The sequence below is a fragment of the Dicentrarchus labrax genome, unplaced genomic scaffold (genome assembly GCF_905237075.1).
Source record: "Dicentrarchus labrax unplaced genomic scaffold, dlabrax2021, whole genome shotgun sequence".
Taxonomy (NCBI): Eukaryota; Metazoa; Chordata; class Actinopteri; family Moronidae; genus Dicentrarchus; species Dicentrarchus labrax.
The window spans coordinates 16295113-16312285 of record NW_026136712.1 but is presented as its reverse complement, the minus strand read 5'-3'; the positions used below and the strand labels follow the sequence as shown (position 1 = coordinate 16312285).

Genomic DNA, 17173 nt, shown 5'->3' with positions numbered 1-17173 from the left:
GTGCTATGTTGCAATTAGCATTATCTAACTTGTGAGAGAGGCTCAGGCGTAATCCTGCCCATTAATCAGCACTTACATTTTCTGAAAGAGAACTTTGTACTGCTCGTCTCCGCGGCCCCCCTCCACCTCGTGATCCAGCTTGGTGATGATCTCGTTCTCAAACTGCAATTAGACAGAGCAGGCGTAAATAATCAGTGTAGCTAATTTTTCAATTCATTAACGCCATCTCCCTGTCTCACTCTCGCTCTCTTCTCTGCATCAAGGCTTGGCTGAGGGGATCTGTGCTTCGTCTTTAATTGTCCCTCTCTTGCGGCCCAGCTGGTTGTGAGCTGGAGTCTTCTGTGTATTATTAAAGCTACTCTTTAAGTGTATAAATTTGGTTAGAACACAGAACACCTTTATTTTTGCTCTGTTGTTGCTGTAGCTTTTGACAGTGATGCATGGACCTTATTTCTCTGATATTTGTGGATAGTATCTGTATAAAAAACAGGTTTTATCGTGCTGAAACAAACCGATTTTCACAGAGTTCTTGATTTGCTGGTGTTGGCCAGGCACAAATACAGAACAGGAGAGGAGAATGCAGCCAAGTAAGAAAAGATATAAATGCTGCCCTCTGTTAAGCCAAGGATTTACAGCACACATGGAGAAAGAGAGAGACCCAGTAAAAGGAATATTACTGGCTTACAGCATAAAAAGGGGTCAGGCCATAGTGAAATTGATCACTTTCACTAAAGGGAAAGAAAAAGAAAGTGGCATTTACCTCCAATGAGCTAGATCCTGAGTGACATACTGACTTAATTAGCACGCTCCCTCTCCGTTGGGAGAGGATGTTGGTTAAACACCGCCTTCTTAGGACTACAAGGGCCAGCAAAGCGTTTGGAAGCCTTTGTGCTGTTTTACAGTTTGATACAAGTACAAAAAGCATCACATTCTTTGGGAGCCACATAAACATCACAAGATGAAAACTGCCTGAGACATCTTATGGCAGTCAGCTGTAGCCAAACGGATTTTCTTCATGCAGAAAGGCTTAATTTTGCACTGTAACAGGGCAGAACATTAAGTTCCACTTACCGTGGCTGTTGATAATTGCGCCACAACAAAATGAGATTTGCAGAATTACAATTAAGCTTGTGGCTATGAAACTTTTTCTCAGATGGACTATCCCACTGCTCTGTTTACTCCTCCTCAGATTTCTGACAGCCACAACTTTTCATAAAGTCCTCTTTTGTTACGGTCTGTTATGTTTCAGAAGACGCACCCGCTGGAAGCTGCATGTGAAGTGGAACTCGCACTGCATCATGTCGAAGAAGATGGCGATCGTGGCCTTTCGCAACTCGATCTCAGGGACTAGCGTCATCTCCAAGATGGGACCCACCATCTCAGGAATGAATTTTATCTTATGGGGCCCTTAGAGGAGGAAAAAAAAATACATTTACATATATATGCACAGTATACTATACAACTCATTTGTTGGCGTCAATTAGGACAAAACAAGTGCAGCATGCTGATCCTAACGGAACACACATAATCCTTAATGTGCTGCAGCTTTAAAAGTAGCTGTTGTAAACAAAATAAATACCTGGCTCATGTTTATCAAGTCTCCTCTCATCACAATTTTCCATGACAACCATGCGGTAAATAACTTCAAATCAAACACCTCAGGTAAAGAATAGCAAGGGGCACATTAAAAACCCAGTGAATGAGTCAATCTAATCTGGTGGAAAGCTTTAATTAAGGGATCAGATGGTGTAGATTACAATGAGAAGACTTTAGGGGAGGCACAGGTGTCCAAATGTAAGACCCCAATCCCTGCACTACAATCTCATTCCATTGAGAATTGACTGGTGAGGCTCTCTCATCACATAACATAAAGCTAATTAACACATGATTGTCTATATTTAGCTTCTGCTGTTTTCTGGGTTGACTTGTAATGAGTGTGAGTGTACTTAGTTGGCAGATAATCATAAACATAAATTGAGAAAACAACACTTGTAACATGTGTCAACGGCTGTATGATTGATCTTTATCAGTGCATTAAGTCAGACAAAAATAAGCATTTTCTTTGGTTACAAGTGAAACTGAACCATACAGACACAAGGAGTTTGTTTAATTACCTAGATTGTACCACATATCCCTGATTTCAAAGCCAATTTGCCTTCTCATGTCCTGGTACCTGAAACACAAAACAGGATCAAATGTTATGCAAGCTATAGTCAAATCATGGCACAGATAAAATTACTTGGGACTCATGTTTAAACTCAATGAATACACAATTAAAGAATGAGGCCAAACACACTGCTGTTTCTTGTTAGTTTCTAGTGGAAACAGTGAATATAAGAAAGTGAGATGCAACACAAAACAATAACAACAACAACTAAGTAATAGCTTTTTAATCAGACCAAGCATCCCAGAGTTAAAGATGTATTTCATAACTCTTATTTTCTCCAATGTAAGTCTGTATGTGCAGTGACCAAGCTCAAGACAATTTGCATATATGTTTGTTTCCTGTTGTCTTCCTTTGGAGAGCTAAATAAATGTTGGAAAGCAGTTCCTTGAGTCATTTCCATCTATGGCTGAATGACACCCAGTACACAAACATATAATGAGACTGTTTAACAGACTCACAGTGCCGTGACCATGTTAAGGTAGTTTGTTTTCTCTTTCTGTGATGTTCTTTGGAATAAAAATGCACACAAATTAGTTATTCTGTCTCACGCAAGTTTGCAACATACACGTAGTCAGCTATAGTCTGTCATCTGCTCTGTGTATGCATTTGAACACACAAAGGACAGAAGACATGAGACAAAGTGTTTGATCAGACAGTCTTTGTTGGTACTACTTCTTTGAGGTCGGCTTGGTGTGTCGAGGGCTGTTACATAAAACAAAGATTTGCAAAAGAAGCTGGAGGGATCATTCTCGTCTGACTTTTTGTCTAGCTTTAGCGAATGGGGGCTTATAAGCTGATCAACTCTGCCATGTCTAGGTCATGAACCAATCTCCACGGCAGCATCTCCCAGCCTGTCACACAGGCCCAGGTCACAGAAAGGACAGAGAGTGAAGTGGAAAGGACGGAGCGGGAAAGACAGACAGTGAATGATGGAGAGACTAACATGAGTGGAAACAGAGGGCAGAGAGGCAGAAAGTGGGACCAGTTCTGTGAAACCGATCACACGAAACAAAAGTAATGAATTTAGTTCTTTGAAAAGCGACTGGACGTTCGATAAGAAAAGAGAGTAAGTTCAAGCCTGAAATTGTTTTACAATCACAAATATAGAGGACACAATGAAGATAACAGTCCTGAGAGGGCTACTTCAGACCATTTTTACCCTATTTCCACTGGCCAGACACAGCATGCTTTAGCCGCACCAATGCATGCTGAGAAGGAGTCAGATGTATTTTCACTGGGGGCTCACTGTGGGCAATAACTGCACTGAACTTGTGGTTCTGTTTTGAACAACAAAGCCAAGCAGGTGTGTGGTTGCACACAAAGCTGTGTTAGTCACTGTTCTATAATATGATCAAGCATTAATTGAGATTAAAATGTCAAACAGTGCCAGTGGCATAAAATTCACAGATCACCTTAGATGGCTGGGTAATTGAGAAAAATGGTTGTTTTTATTTGGTTGAGACTACCTCACAACCTCATATAAAAGCTTGCTAACTGGTTTCAGATTCAATTTAAACAGCCTCTTTTTTTCTGTAATTCTAGAGTATGTTTGTGTGTGTGTGTGTGTGTGTGTGTGTGTGTGTGTGTGTGTGTGTGTGTGTGTGTGTGTTGTATAGATGTACGGCTGATTTAACACCATCCAGCTAGTTAAGGCATGGATCAATACCACACTATGACCATGTTCACCGCAAGTCGTAATGCTCAATTCGGATTTTTTGCTCAGATCCGATTAAAGTGTAAAAAAAAAGAACAATAACAATGACATCAGACGCAGCACGCTGTTGCACTAAAGTTAGGGAGGTTATGGAGGAAGTATGTTTGTGTAATGGCAGCCGTAACATTAATGAGCAGGTGCTGAGGAGGAGAGGAATGAAGAGAAAGAGAGCCAAATTGGCTATTTTGGCCTTTTGCGGGGTTATGGCTGCAAATTTCTTCTTATTATTAACTTATTATTAACTCGCCGGCGCATAATTGTGACAAATGTCGATGTAGATTGACATAAAAGTCGCATCAAATCCGCCTTGGTTGTTCACACTGCGGCTGCATTGCAGCAATAAGAGACTTATTTTAAATAATTGTTTCTTTGACACACAAACCCCAAAAAGCAAAGACGAATTTCCAAACTGCTCTTTTGAAACAGGCGGGCACAAAAACAAATTGTGTGAGTATTGGTTCATTTTACAAATCAAATACCTGACACAACTTTGAGGGCCATTTAAAATTAAATGTGGAATTAGACTCATCAATAACTTTTCCCTTCCTCCAGTCTCTAATGACCTCTCCAGCTGGTGGCGCTGCAGGTGACTGCGTTGTTTGCTCATGCCAAGAACCAGGCCTGTCTGACATCAGATTATCACACTGAGTGACTGATGGAGGCACAGTGGCACCTCTGTCTCTTCTTCCTCACACACTGATGGCATGACACCTTGGCATGACATTGCAGAGAAGCAAAAAGATGAGAGTTTGATGTCTAAGCGTGACACCTCTCCTGACCTCTAATTAATATCTATTCAGAACCTCTTTCCCACACTGTGACATTTCAGAGCACCCTGGAGCCCTGATGGAATTCTGAAACCCAATTGATTGTTTTGCCAATATTGTACAAAGACACACTAATGTATTTTGACAGAGAGGAGAAGAGCACTGAAAGAATCCGTAACAAAGAAGCTGCGTCACCTCTTTGCAGCCTGGCTAGGTCAAACCCCTTTACCATATTTAGCTGTTAAAGGGAGGAGAGTTGCAAAGCCCAAGGATTGATCTTTAAGCAGAGTATTGGCAAGATGATAAAATATAAATAGATGCCCGCCTCTATAAATTACTGTAAAGCTGCATGCAAAAAAAATGAGAAATGGTAATGCATTATGCATTACATTTTTGGCTGTTTTTGCCTCTTATCCACCCTTTAATAGGCAACGTTTGGGTGTTCCATGATTTATTCCTGCGCACATCTGTGTGTATGATTGTACTCACAGCATGCCTGTGTGCCAGTGGAAGCATGTGGATTTGTATCTCTACATATGGATGTGCAGATGAGTGCTCAGGAGGCATCATGTCCTCATCTGAGCTGAGACAGATGCAGGGCACTGTTCTGTCACACTCCTGTAGCCAGCTAGACAGGCAGCTATGACTGTCGGCTGTCAGGACCTACAACGTATACCTGTCAGCTACAGGGTGAAAAGCTCTCGGACAGGTTAACTTAGAATATCATGTCTACAAAGGGACAGTGGTGAGCAGTGAGTGGATCTGGGGCTCACAGCGGCTTGTGCTGTGTAATGCAACTGGGTCAGGGGACAAGGATCAACACTGAAAGGAGAAACGAGGGAATGGATGTGGAGACATGAGGTGGAAAAATAAGAGGACATGGAGGAAAAAATACAGAGACAGTGGCAGATACAGCAAGAGAGGAAACAAACAAGCGATTGACGGGCACTGGCCTGTAAGAACTGATGAGATGTGATCAAAGCCTGAAGCAAAGTGTGAGATGTTCACAAAATTTGACAATATGACAGTCCCTCTCCTCATCACTCATAGGCACATATCATGACAATGACATTGCTGCATGCTCATTTATCCAGCTCTTCATGTGTGTGTGGCTGCATTTTCCTGTCCAGAGCTCTACTACTTGAACAGTTTAAGGAAATTACGGTTTATCAAAACTTTGACATAAACAACCATAAACTAACTGTTTCTGAAGGGTGGAAACAGAGCAACATGGCTACACACAGAGATGCATTTATCCTCCCATTCAGGCCATGCGAGACATGTCTGTAAATATATGTTAGAGGGAAATGAGGATCCCACAGACACCAGTAATGGACCAGAACTTCACAAACAGCAGTGGGTGATGTGTGTGATGCAGGAGGAAAGCTGATGCAGAGCGCTAAAAAGTCTTGCTCCACACATCTATGATTTCACCCCTCTGTTCTCTGCTCCCGAGCAAGGCGCAATAATTGGTATTGCAGGCAGCACTGACAGTTCATGCGCCAGCACACAGGGAAACGGGATGCAGAGAGGGAGAGGTAAAAGAGAGAAGGTGAGCGGTAGGTGGAGGGAGGCAGACATGGAGACAGAGAGGGAGAGTGGGCGGGTAGAGGTAGAAAGAGTGGGTGAAAGAGAAATTGACAAACCCTGTATATTATCCCCCTCGCATGCTATGGAAGCTACCTGGTGGCATTTGAATGACATATTTGGGAATGTCAAACAAACAGTGTGGAAATAGCAAGGCAGATATGTGCCCTCTTCTGTGCTTACGCCAGGAATGTCAGTTCTTGTGTATGCGAATCAAAAAGCGTTTTTTTTTTTTTTTTTCCGGGGAAGGCTGACAAGACGAGAAAGGCAGGGTGGGGGTGGCCAGGAACGTCTTGTTTTCTGTACAGGGCTGTTTGTGTGGGAGTTTTTCAGGGCCGATAATAAAGCACTGACCAACGAGGAGTCTCGCTGTGTGATGGATGCTTTAGTGACAAAAGCTCCTCCAAATGAAGATGAGAGCCAATATGGTCCACGTCTGCTCAGAAAGCATTTACACATTTGGCTGCATTACCAGACTCTATAAGAAGTACTAAAGTGGATGAATGACTTTTTGTAGATACAGGCAGGGGATGATCGGGAAACAAAACCGCTCTCTGAACTGTTCTTAGAGCAGATTTTCACAAGCAATAAATATCTAAACTTTGTGGATATAAAACCTTCAGCCATTTGAGAACTCTCATTCTCACTCTCTCTCATTTAAGAAGTCTCCCCTTTATCTGTTGAGGGAATAAGAAGAAAAATGTAGGAAATGTTTTGAGGAGAAAGCGAAGACCTGTATTTTAATCCCAAGAGGGGATTCCCAATTTGAGACCCGGGATTTGAGTACAATGCTCTCCACAACCCCCGGAGTTACTATGAGGCTGTTCTGTTTTGTTCAGAAGGGCAAACAACCAGTGCAGCCTCTACTGGAGCCACGGGGTGTTGGGTATCCCTGTGTGTCTCTGTTTGATGAATTATATAAAGCCTGCTCATGCTGGGAAGGGAGCCTGGGCTGTGTTGGCATGCAAGTAGGATGTCCCGTGAACTGAGAGAGTGTCTGTACTCACTTCTGAAAGATCTTGGCTCTTTTGTCACTTGAGAAGTTCTCCAGCTGCAATGACTCCTGGGTGAGGAAGGCTACGGCCAGGTGAAAGTAGTTGTTCCACAGCTGAGCGACATAAAGACAGACGGAGAGAGTTGGGTGTTAAAAGAATAAAAAGGACATTTAACTCACAGTCAAAAAACAGTTTTACAGCAGTATCATTCAGCACCACACTACACTGTGTGGGCTGGGAAGCTTTACAGTTTCATTAAATCAAAGGGTTAAGATGAGACGGGTATACTTGTGTCTAGGGAAGCTGTCCCAGTGGAGGAATAGGTTGGTGATTTAGGCTACTGGCCTCGAGACTGCACTCTCAATCAGACAGCAGCTAAAAGAAGTGATACTGTAGCCACCATTTTTCACCGCTGTTCAAATAGTCTATGCATGCATAAGAAATAAGTCTCAACGCATATAGAGTTCACACCTTCTAATGGGAATATCCATAAGCTAAAATACATGACTGTTTAAGCTACAACTGTAAAAATGGCCCGGAGCAGTTCAGTTGTAGACAACATTAACATTCTTCCATATGTCAGACATTTTCAAAGCAAGCTGGAAATGCTATTCTGAGGGGGGGCAGGTTAAAATATTCAGAAATGCACATCAAATTGCCAGCCATTACCTGGTAATTGATGTTCCCTCCACAATTTTTATGTCTACTGCCTTCAGTGATCTTTTTTTCGAACAATGCTGCACATTAAAAACAGCCTCAGTGTGAAACTGCAGTGAAGTGATGATTTTAAAAAAAGCCATCCAAATCTTTTCCCAAAACTGCTGTTAATAGCACTTAAAAATCATAATCCAGTGTTGCCTTGACAAAAAGAACAATGTGTTTTGGGAGGGAGGGGGGTGGCTGGTATCAAGTTTGTTTCAAAAAAGTTTTCAGCTCTTACCTGTAGCTCAAAGTTGGTTTGATCCAGAAATTTCTTGTTCAACACGGCTGCATACTGATTAATGGCCCGTAGGAACACTCTGGAAAGACAGGAGGAAAGTGATAGGATCTAGTCTTCTTATTTATGAAATAAGCTTAAAAAAAGCTATTTGCACTCTATAGTTTTATTCTTTTACATGGGTTTTCAGAGAACTCCCACTGCATTCTCCACTGAAATCACTTTGCTTGTTGATCAAGTAGCCTCCAGTTATTCATATTCACATCTCATGCAAAGAACAATGCACACAACTCACAACAACCTGTCACGTAACAACCTGCAGAGAAAAAGCTCACAAATGTGCCATGTTTGAACTAACAGTTCACTTACAGGGCAAATGGTTGTATATTGGATTTTAATTAATCGCATTTACACTGTAAAAGGCAATACAATTATATTTTACTTAAATTTACATGGATCAAAACATTATGTATTATTGTCTGCTACCTCATATATTCATAGTATACAACCTCTACGACACTAATGTTGGCAGAAGAGTTACATTTCTATGTTGTGCTTTATTTGGTCAATTAAAGAGGAGGCAGGCTTTGTACCATTCTTAGTTGCCAGCTAGCCATCTGCTGTCCTCGGGGGAGGGTAAACAAAAACACAACAAGATCCAAAAAATGCTACACACAATATCCAATGACCTCTATATTATTATTCCAATCATATATTCAAATGCACACAATATGTTTATTATAGTTACAAAAAGTGATAAGGCAAATTACATGTAAAAGAAGGAAAGTTCAGTCAAACTCATTGTGAAAGAATTAAATGTAAATTTTGTTATTACATTCATGCATTCTTTCTTTCAATGAGTTTTGTCTTGTTTATCACAGATCTTTTCATGGTTCCAGTTGCTGGGGGGGAACATTCATGTTTGCTGACTAGGTACAGGTATAATTTCTTAACACTGAGAACACTGCACTCAAAACTATGTTTCTTAGGTATAGCTAGGCAACAAAAACTATTTGGTTATGGTGGGCAAATGATGCACACATAAAGCACGTTGGACACCCATCCACGGCACCACTTCCTCAACTGTACCTAGGTTTACATTGAGTACTTCAGTAACTGCTTGTATGAACTCATTAATTGGAAAGGTGAACTGTAGTTTTAAAGTGGAGCCAGACAAGAGAAACATTAGTGGTTTGTACTTTCACAAGGAATAAATCTATGACCTTGTGAAAAAATATGCATTTCCAACAGAGGTGAAACACAGGTTGAGTCTTTCAGAGAGGGCTGGAAGCACTCCCAAAAAAAGATGCAATGAGTAGACCTTAATGAGAACAGTGGCTGATGGGTTAATCCAGTCTGATGTTGCAAAATTAAATGTTAATAACTTAAGTGGCATGAAGCTTTTAGAGGCGAATTATGATTGCTCCTTACAGAGTCAGAGGACCAGCCGCTATTTAACTTCGTTCCCTGGTGGAACCAGCCATACAACAATGTGTGTACTAATCTCTAACAATTATTCACAGAGCCAAAAAAACTCTTATCATGAGTGTAGGAGAAAAACGTCTAGCACAGCATAACATGGCTTACTTCACATAAGAAACACCCCAGGTTCTTGTGGTTTCTCAGTCCCTGCTTCAGTTGGTGTGAGTATTTTCCACACAACTAAAATGAAAAAACTGTAACAAATGATTGCCCAAGGCAACATATAAAGATACATCAGGTAAAATGTGTAAAAAAAAAAAAAAAAGCAAGGTCAAACAAGGACAATTGTTCTGCCACTTAAGTGGATTGCATCAGGGTTTCATGAGCAGGCAATAAAGCGGCATGAAGATGTAACGCTCATGTAACTGACACTGGCAGGTGAGCACACGTCTGCTGCACAGGCAGCTCCAAGCAAGCCTTCTGCCTTTGTCATCATATAAGCCAAACCTTAACTTGAACCGGGGCTCGGTGAGGGAATCCGCAATTTACACATCATCTCTGACTCTTCTACTTTATGTTTCAGCTGCGAGGCAATAAAGGTCCCTGTCACCTGAGCTAACTGGAAGATCTAAATTTCATTGCAGTGGAGACGGAGCTGGGGTTTCCCTTACTGCTCTGTCTAACTGACCTTGAACAGGAATAACCATCACTGTTGAGACTGCAATACTGTGGGACCTGGGGTATTTTAAAGCTATACAATATTCATGTCCCACATTTATCTCCATTGCTAACTAAATGCTATCTGGGGCCGATGTGTGATACACATTAAGAGTCACCTTAATCATTAGCTGGAAAGGTTAACTGTCATTTAACACCTTTGGATAAGCCATTAGAAGTCCATTTCTCTGGCTCTCTGGCCTCAAAGTGGGAGACCCCCCTCCCATCTCCTAAGCACTCAGACAGCCTATTACCACCATCCTGTCTGCACGAGCACAGACTCCCCCCTCTGCACACCTCACTCAATTTTCTGCAGCTGTGAACATGTCAATATAGTAGAGGTGGTTAACAGTGGACTAATGCTAAAATGTGTTTCTATCCACTGCACCTGTGGGCTGGGAAATATTACTGCTCAATACGTTTTTTCAATTCATACATTTCAAAAAAATAATAAGGTGAAATTTATTGTTTATCTTGAAAGGCAAGGGACTATTGATAAATGGCTATGGGATACTCAGAACAGCAGTTATTCTTGTGAGTTACATGGGAAACTGTTAAAGATTGCCTTGATTTTAATTATGCTATAGTCTGCAGATGTTATGATGGCTAGTTTGGAACTAAAGTCTCACTGACAGCCGACACTATGGGACTCTTAGCTACTGTTTATCTGGTGCCAGAAAATGCTTTGTGCGTTGTCCCTTAGATAAACAATTAAAAAAAATAATAAAAATACAGTACATTTTATTTCATCAACAATACAAAAATCCATTTAAGTCCACCCCAAAATAAGTTTATTTTATTTAGCATTGAAAAAAAAAATATTGATTAGAGTCTGCTTGCAAAAAGCAATGCAACAACTTTAAGGTGCATTGAGACAGAATAATCTAAACCAATCTTCTCCCTTAAAAAAACCCAAATCCAAGTATTTTCCAGTGAAAAATCAATGAAAAATAAAAAGGGTTGGGCCACACACACAGGCAGAACTGCTGACCTACAAAACCTATATCTGCATTACACCAAATCTAATCAGTGGTATAATGTTTAGAAATGGTAATGAAACATAACTAATCATCAGCTAAGGCTGTGTTTTTTGTTCAAATTCAGCTACAATCAATTGCAGTGCATTGACAGAGGCTACTTTATAGGTGAAGGGTATGATGGGTCCAACTAAACTCATTTCTAATCACCAATAGTTGTGAGTTCTACAGACAATACCGAGGTAGCACACAGCTCCCACTGCTGTCACACTGCGAGGAAAAGAGCGAGATCAATACTCTTCACAGCTTCTGGCTAAATATCAACTCAACAGGCAAAATGTAGCTGTAATCAACCATTTCTGCTTGATCTCCCTTTCCAGTAGCGGGCCCCCTTCACAGTTTCCACAACAATTGGTTGATGATGCAGGCAGAGGAAATCTCGTGTGCTCCTGTGATCTGTACGCCAACGTGAGATGCTTTCCATAAACAATGTTTTATGAGTGCCTCTCTCTCATGTTGCTGTTCACACGATAATGTAAACTCCATTACATAAAAGCCTATTTGAAGCCAGCAGTCTGCCTGAGCTCAGACATATAATGGGCTTTAACGAACAGACAGGACAGTTCCTCTGTGAGCACATCCTGCCATTAATTAAAGTGAAAAACTTAATGAGGCGGATGAAAATAGAATATACTCTCCCCTCGCAGTGGGCTCTGACTAAGAGACTGCAAAAAGGCCATTTCAAACAAGATTAAAAGCATTCAGAGCTAAATTCTCAAACTTTAGAATATATTTTTTTTAATGTGGACTTGAAAGCATGAAATTCTAAAACTGTGGCACTTAAATAAACGTGATATACTAACAAAAGCTCTACTCTGTCTGTATTTGAGTTAGTCCAAGAGGAATTATTCATAAAAAGATATAATTACTCTACAGTCCATAATTAATCGCCATATTGATTTCAGGGAATATTCTTTGCACAGACACAGCGATTTGAGTGTGAATCAAGACTGCATAGTGGAACATTAACTGCACATTATACAGTATTTGGTGCCACTGCTCTTTTAAGCTTGCATTATTAACAAAGCCAAATGCCAGGGGGGAAGATGCTTGGCTGCCTTGCAACATCTGTGACGGTCGGTCATTATGCTGAAGAGGGAAAATAAGATGCACAGATGCAGAGGGAGAGTCAGTGACAAACCAGTTCTTTATAACTTCATTGCAACTACAAGCAAAATGTTAATGGCTGGGAAATTTAAGCTGCTACTATAAATGTAATCAACGACTCATTTGATGGATTTAGTGTTTGCTTTAAGCCTTCAGCAAAGACATCAAGCATTTCTGGGGATAGCCTAGAAATGTGTAATTCCTAAAAACAGCCTGCCCTCTTGCTGCTTTCTGTTTTCTCATCTAAAGTCCAGCAGGAAAATCAAGGTAGCTCTAATCATCTCCAGAAATCACAGGCTTCCCTATTTTCTGCTTAGGGAGACAAAAACATAACTTGGAAATCCTTTAACTTGCTAATTAGGCTGTGCAAGAGCAAGATAGCACCTCCTACACATTAGAGTCATTCTAATACTGTATACATATGGCATCATTATGATAAATATTCTCCATCAAACTGTCAGTGTCAGAAAAATCACCCTATTACTGCTGACTGATGAGTATGCTGTACGTTTACATTTCGGCACAGACAACAGACGATTTGGTTTCCTTCAGCCATGTTACACAAAATTGAGTTCTGTCGGATGATCTACACCACAGACACCTAGCATATATGCTAATGAAAAGTTATCAGCAGATCATACTTGCTAATTGAGTTCAGAGAGCATCCCGATAATGATCATGATCCATTTGCATACTATTGCTGAATAGCTGGCATATCTGCCTGTGCTCAGAGATAAGGCAAGGTCAAAAACCTTCATTATCTGTCCAATTTATTAAATTAGATTACCTTTATTTCAGACACCTGATGTAATATTAAATCAAATCTGTCAACATAATTTCAATCAAATTCTCACCACAGTGTGACAACTTTCCTCTAGTGCATCTTAAATACAGTGTCTCTAGGCTATAAGAATTTATACTGAGCAGCGCACCCCAGGGAAGCTAAGGGAAGCTCTAATGACTCAAAAATATCACTGGGGTGAGTCAAAGGACTGCTCTCATCTGTTAGACCTTTTCATTTACTCCAAGGAAAAAGAACTCCTCACTTCCCACTTCACTTCAACATTTAAACCACTTAGCATTAAAGAGCTCTTAAACCTAACTGGGATGATGGTGCAAAAATAAAATCTTTGCACCAAATACAAAATGGGTTTTATATCTTAAAACTGAAATCCATTATGTCCTTTTATTACATAAATCTGGAGTGGTGAACGGTTGAGTGTGCTGAAACACTAAAAAACAGCAGCATTTACTTGAAATTTTAGAGGAGTTTGTCAGGTTGCTGCAAATAATATATGCAGGTTACTTAACTTACTTAATTTCTCTATGTACTAACAATAACAAGGTCAAAACATGCAAACAACAACAAACTTGATGCTAGATAGTCAAGATTGTCAGTGTCTGACCAAATGTGAAATATGGTCACACTCTTTCCTTCTTTTCCCAAATTATTAAACGTTTTTTTCCCAGAACATTATGATGTCACAGTAAAGTTGACCTTTGACCTTTGTCATAATTTCATCATTGTATCCCATTAAACATCTATTAGAAATGTTGTCATAATTACCACATTAATTATGACCAAGAACGTGTTTGTCAAGGTCATTTTGAGGTCACTGACTCAAAAGTGTCACCAGTTCATTGTCTGACCAACTGTGAAATATGGTCATCAATTGTTAGGTTATAGTCAAAAAATATATTTTGTGATGTCACAGTGACCTTGGCCTTTGACTACCAAATTCTAATCACTTCATCCTCCATGTCAATGTTTGTGCAGATTTGAAGAAATTACCTCGAGGCAATAACTAGCACTAGTAGGGGCTTTCATCTTTCCATCTCATCCATTCTGTCTTTCACTTACTGCCTCATTTGGAATTTCGAGTGTCATCAGAATTAGGTCACTGCAAACAATGTACTGGAGTGCGCCTAGGTAATGGTGATCCTGTGAGTGAGTGAGTAAATTTTACCTACAGCTTTGCACGGACAACCTGAAAACATAATGCCTCTGACCATGGCTACTGCTCGTCCCGAGGCATAAAAACAAAGGAGGCTGATGGGAATGTCATTAGTTTGCAGGTATTTGAGTATTGGACAAACTGAAACTTTGGCCTGATATTTAAGTCTGAACTAAAGTGGTGGACTGGTTGTCACTGCCATCACTAGAGCAATGCAAACATTAAATATTGCCTCAATAACTTTCTTACTGATGATAATGTTTTTAAGCAAGATAATGTATAAATAGTGTTAATTCTGGATATGTAGGTACATACACTCAGTGACTAAAAATGAGAGCTCTACAGGAATTGTGATATCTCTCAGAACAAGAAGACCCTCAGAACGTTTGCTGCATTTTTCTGTAGGGAACTTACGGAGCCCTTAAAGGGACATGGGGAAAAAAAAAAAAAAAAAAAAATGAAACGTTTCTAGTGCCCACTAGATAGGGATGGTGTGTTGTGGCGAATCAACACATGGCTCATTTGAATATTAAAATTAGCCATGTGTTGATAGGTCACCACATGAAAATGTAACCAATGAAATTACTTATTTTGACACACATTTTAAGCCAATAAGTATTAAACTAACAAGGTAATGTGTCAAAAGGCGGACCGTTTTTGTTATTTTCTCAAAAGGAGGACAAATGAGTGTCCGGCTGCAGGACAGGGCATTTAAATGCGGACTGTAACAAAAAAGGTTACAGATTAATTTACATTTATTTTTTAGTTACAGACAAATTAGTTTAATACTCATTTGAATATTAAAACTAGCCATGTGTTGATTTGCCACAACACAGGATCCGTATCTAGTGCTCACTAGATAGTATCTAGTGCGCACTAGAAACGTTTCTTTTTTTTTTTTGTCCCCATGTCCCTTTAGGGGCTCCGTAGGAACTGAACTGATGAGAGTAAAAAAAAAAGATATGCGTTTGTGAGTTGGCACACATATAATGTGTCTGTGAGGCTGTATGTGACAGTGAAAAAGTAAAAGGTTTCTGACTGACCACACAGGCCAGTGAAGGCCTGTCTGCCATTCAAATACTGTGAAACAAGCTGCAGTCCCTTTGACTTGGCAGCACCAGGCAGTGCGATGCCAGTGTCAGAGCTGAAGAGCGCTAGCTTCCGCCAGCCCATAAACACAGAGATCTGAGATGTAACAATGACAGCTAAGGCTGCTTTTCATCCAGGCCAAAAGTTTGTGAAGATGTGAACGGCTTACTAATGAGGCAACACGGACTGATTTCGACAGACCTCCAAATATTAGCGAGTATGAAATCTCCCACTCTCTGCACAGGAGTCAGTGTTGGCAAAGTTCACGTTGAGCAATGGATGAGATAATGAGGCATATTTAAAGTTATCACATGAATCACAAAGCAATTAAAACCGATTCTAACAGTCTAAACTTTTAACATTTTGTCTTTTTTCTTTTAAATACAAATGATATGCCTGTAGAAAACGAGAGAGTGAAGAACAAAAGCAATTGGACTTTTTGCTCACAAAACATTAAGAAAGAAGCATTCTCTGAAAATGTTTTAATGAAGACAGCCATGTTTCATACATTAAAACCATTTTATGTGAATTCATAACCTCAACAGCAGTTGCAATCAGTGTATTAGAGATGATTATATAGGGCCTTGCCATATTAGCAGACTGACATTCATGCTATGCCCTTTGAGTCAATGTTGACTGCAGCGTGCATCAATGCTAGTTTGAATGCCAAATTAAATACACATCAGATATGCAGTCATGAAATGGGGCCATTTGGTTTGACACACTGTTGCTCTAAAGACAGAAGTAATTGGGTTATCAAAACTGAAAGGAGCATTCATCGAGTGTACAGCAAACATGTCAGTTATGTTCAGAGAGGAAAGACAGAAATAAGCTACAGCATATTCACTGGTTTTCCAATGAAGCATCTGCCTCAGTGTAGTAAGTGATCCTTATTTTATACACGACTGACAAAACTGTAATTTCACTTGTCTGCCAGCACAAGAAAATAAAAACTCATTACAAAACAGAGGTGGAAAAGTAAAGTACATTACAATACACATTTGAGGTACTTAATTTCCATTTGATGCCCCTTTGTACTTCTACTAGGGAAATATTGTACTTTTTACTTCACTACAGTTGACAGCTTTTCTTACTAGCTACTTAACACATTAAGAACTTACTGTGTGGTATTGCAACTTTTACTTTAAGGTGGGATAAGCGATTCTGGAGGTCAAACAACAAAACAGAGAGTAATGTAACTAAAACCAGCTATGTTGCGGGTTTACCAACTGTTTCTGACATGCAGAGAGGATGAGATGGTTTCCCATAGCCAGCACACAAGCTTGAGACAGCGATACTCACAACTCTCCTGCTACTATAGCTGACATCACAACAACAGCACATCTTGGTAAAATCCTGGCTGCAATGGCTGGAATAACAAGTTATTGTTGTGAGGCTTGGTCTGATGCACTTTGTGTTTCCCATTTGGAGAGCCAGGGCTGTGTACAATCATTTTTTTTAAGTGCATACATGCAAACCGTGAGGAGATATTTGCTGAATATGAAAAAATGGGAATTGGATTAAAATTGCATTACCTAGAATCACTCACCCCACCTGTAAGTAAGTTATCTGAATACTTCCACTTAGGGCTCTAGAGTAGTAGGTCCAGTTGACAGATAGTTTTCCTGCACAGTAAGCCACCCTGCTGCTTCTTGATAATGACTTTGATAAAACCATGT

General features: G+C 40.1%; 1 protein-coding gene across 4 annotated transcripts in view; it reads right to left on the bottom strand.

Annotated features, from left to right (window-relative positions):
* The window catches only part of dock1 (dedicator of cytokinesis 1), a 176579-nt gene that overhangs the window by 32674 nt on the left and 126732 nt on the right, over nucleotides 1–17173 (bottom strand). For all 4 annotated transcript variants that reach the window (XM_051417283.1, XM_051417285.1, XM_051417282.1 and 1 more), the window contains exons 30-34: nucleotides 8171–8249; nucleotides 7243–7343; nucleotides 2115–2173; nucleotides 1259–1407; nucleotides 77–162 (exon numbers count right to left, since the gene is read on the bottom strand). In XM_051417283.1, the coding sequence (XP_051273243.1) occupies nucleotides 77–162; nucleotides 1259–1407; nucleotides 2115–2173; nucleotides 7243–7343; nucleotides 8171–8249 (474 nt within the window). The remainder of the gene's footprint in view (nucleotides 1–76; nucleotides 163–1258; nucleotides 1408–2114; nucleotides 2174–7242; nucleotides 7344–8170; nucleotides 8250–17173) is intronic.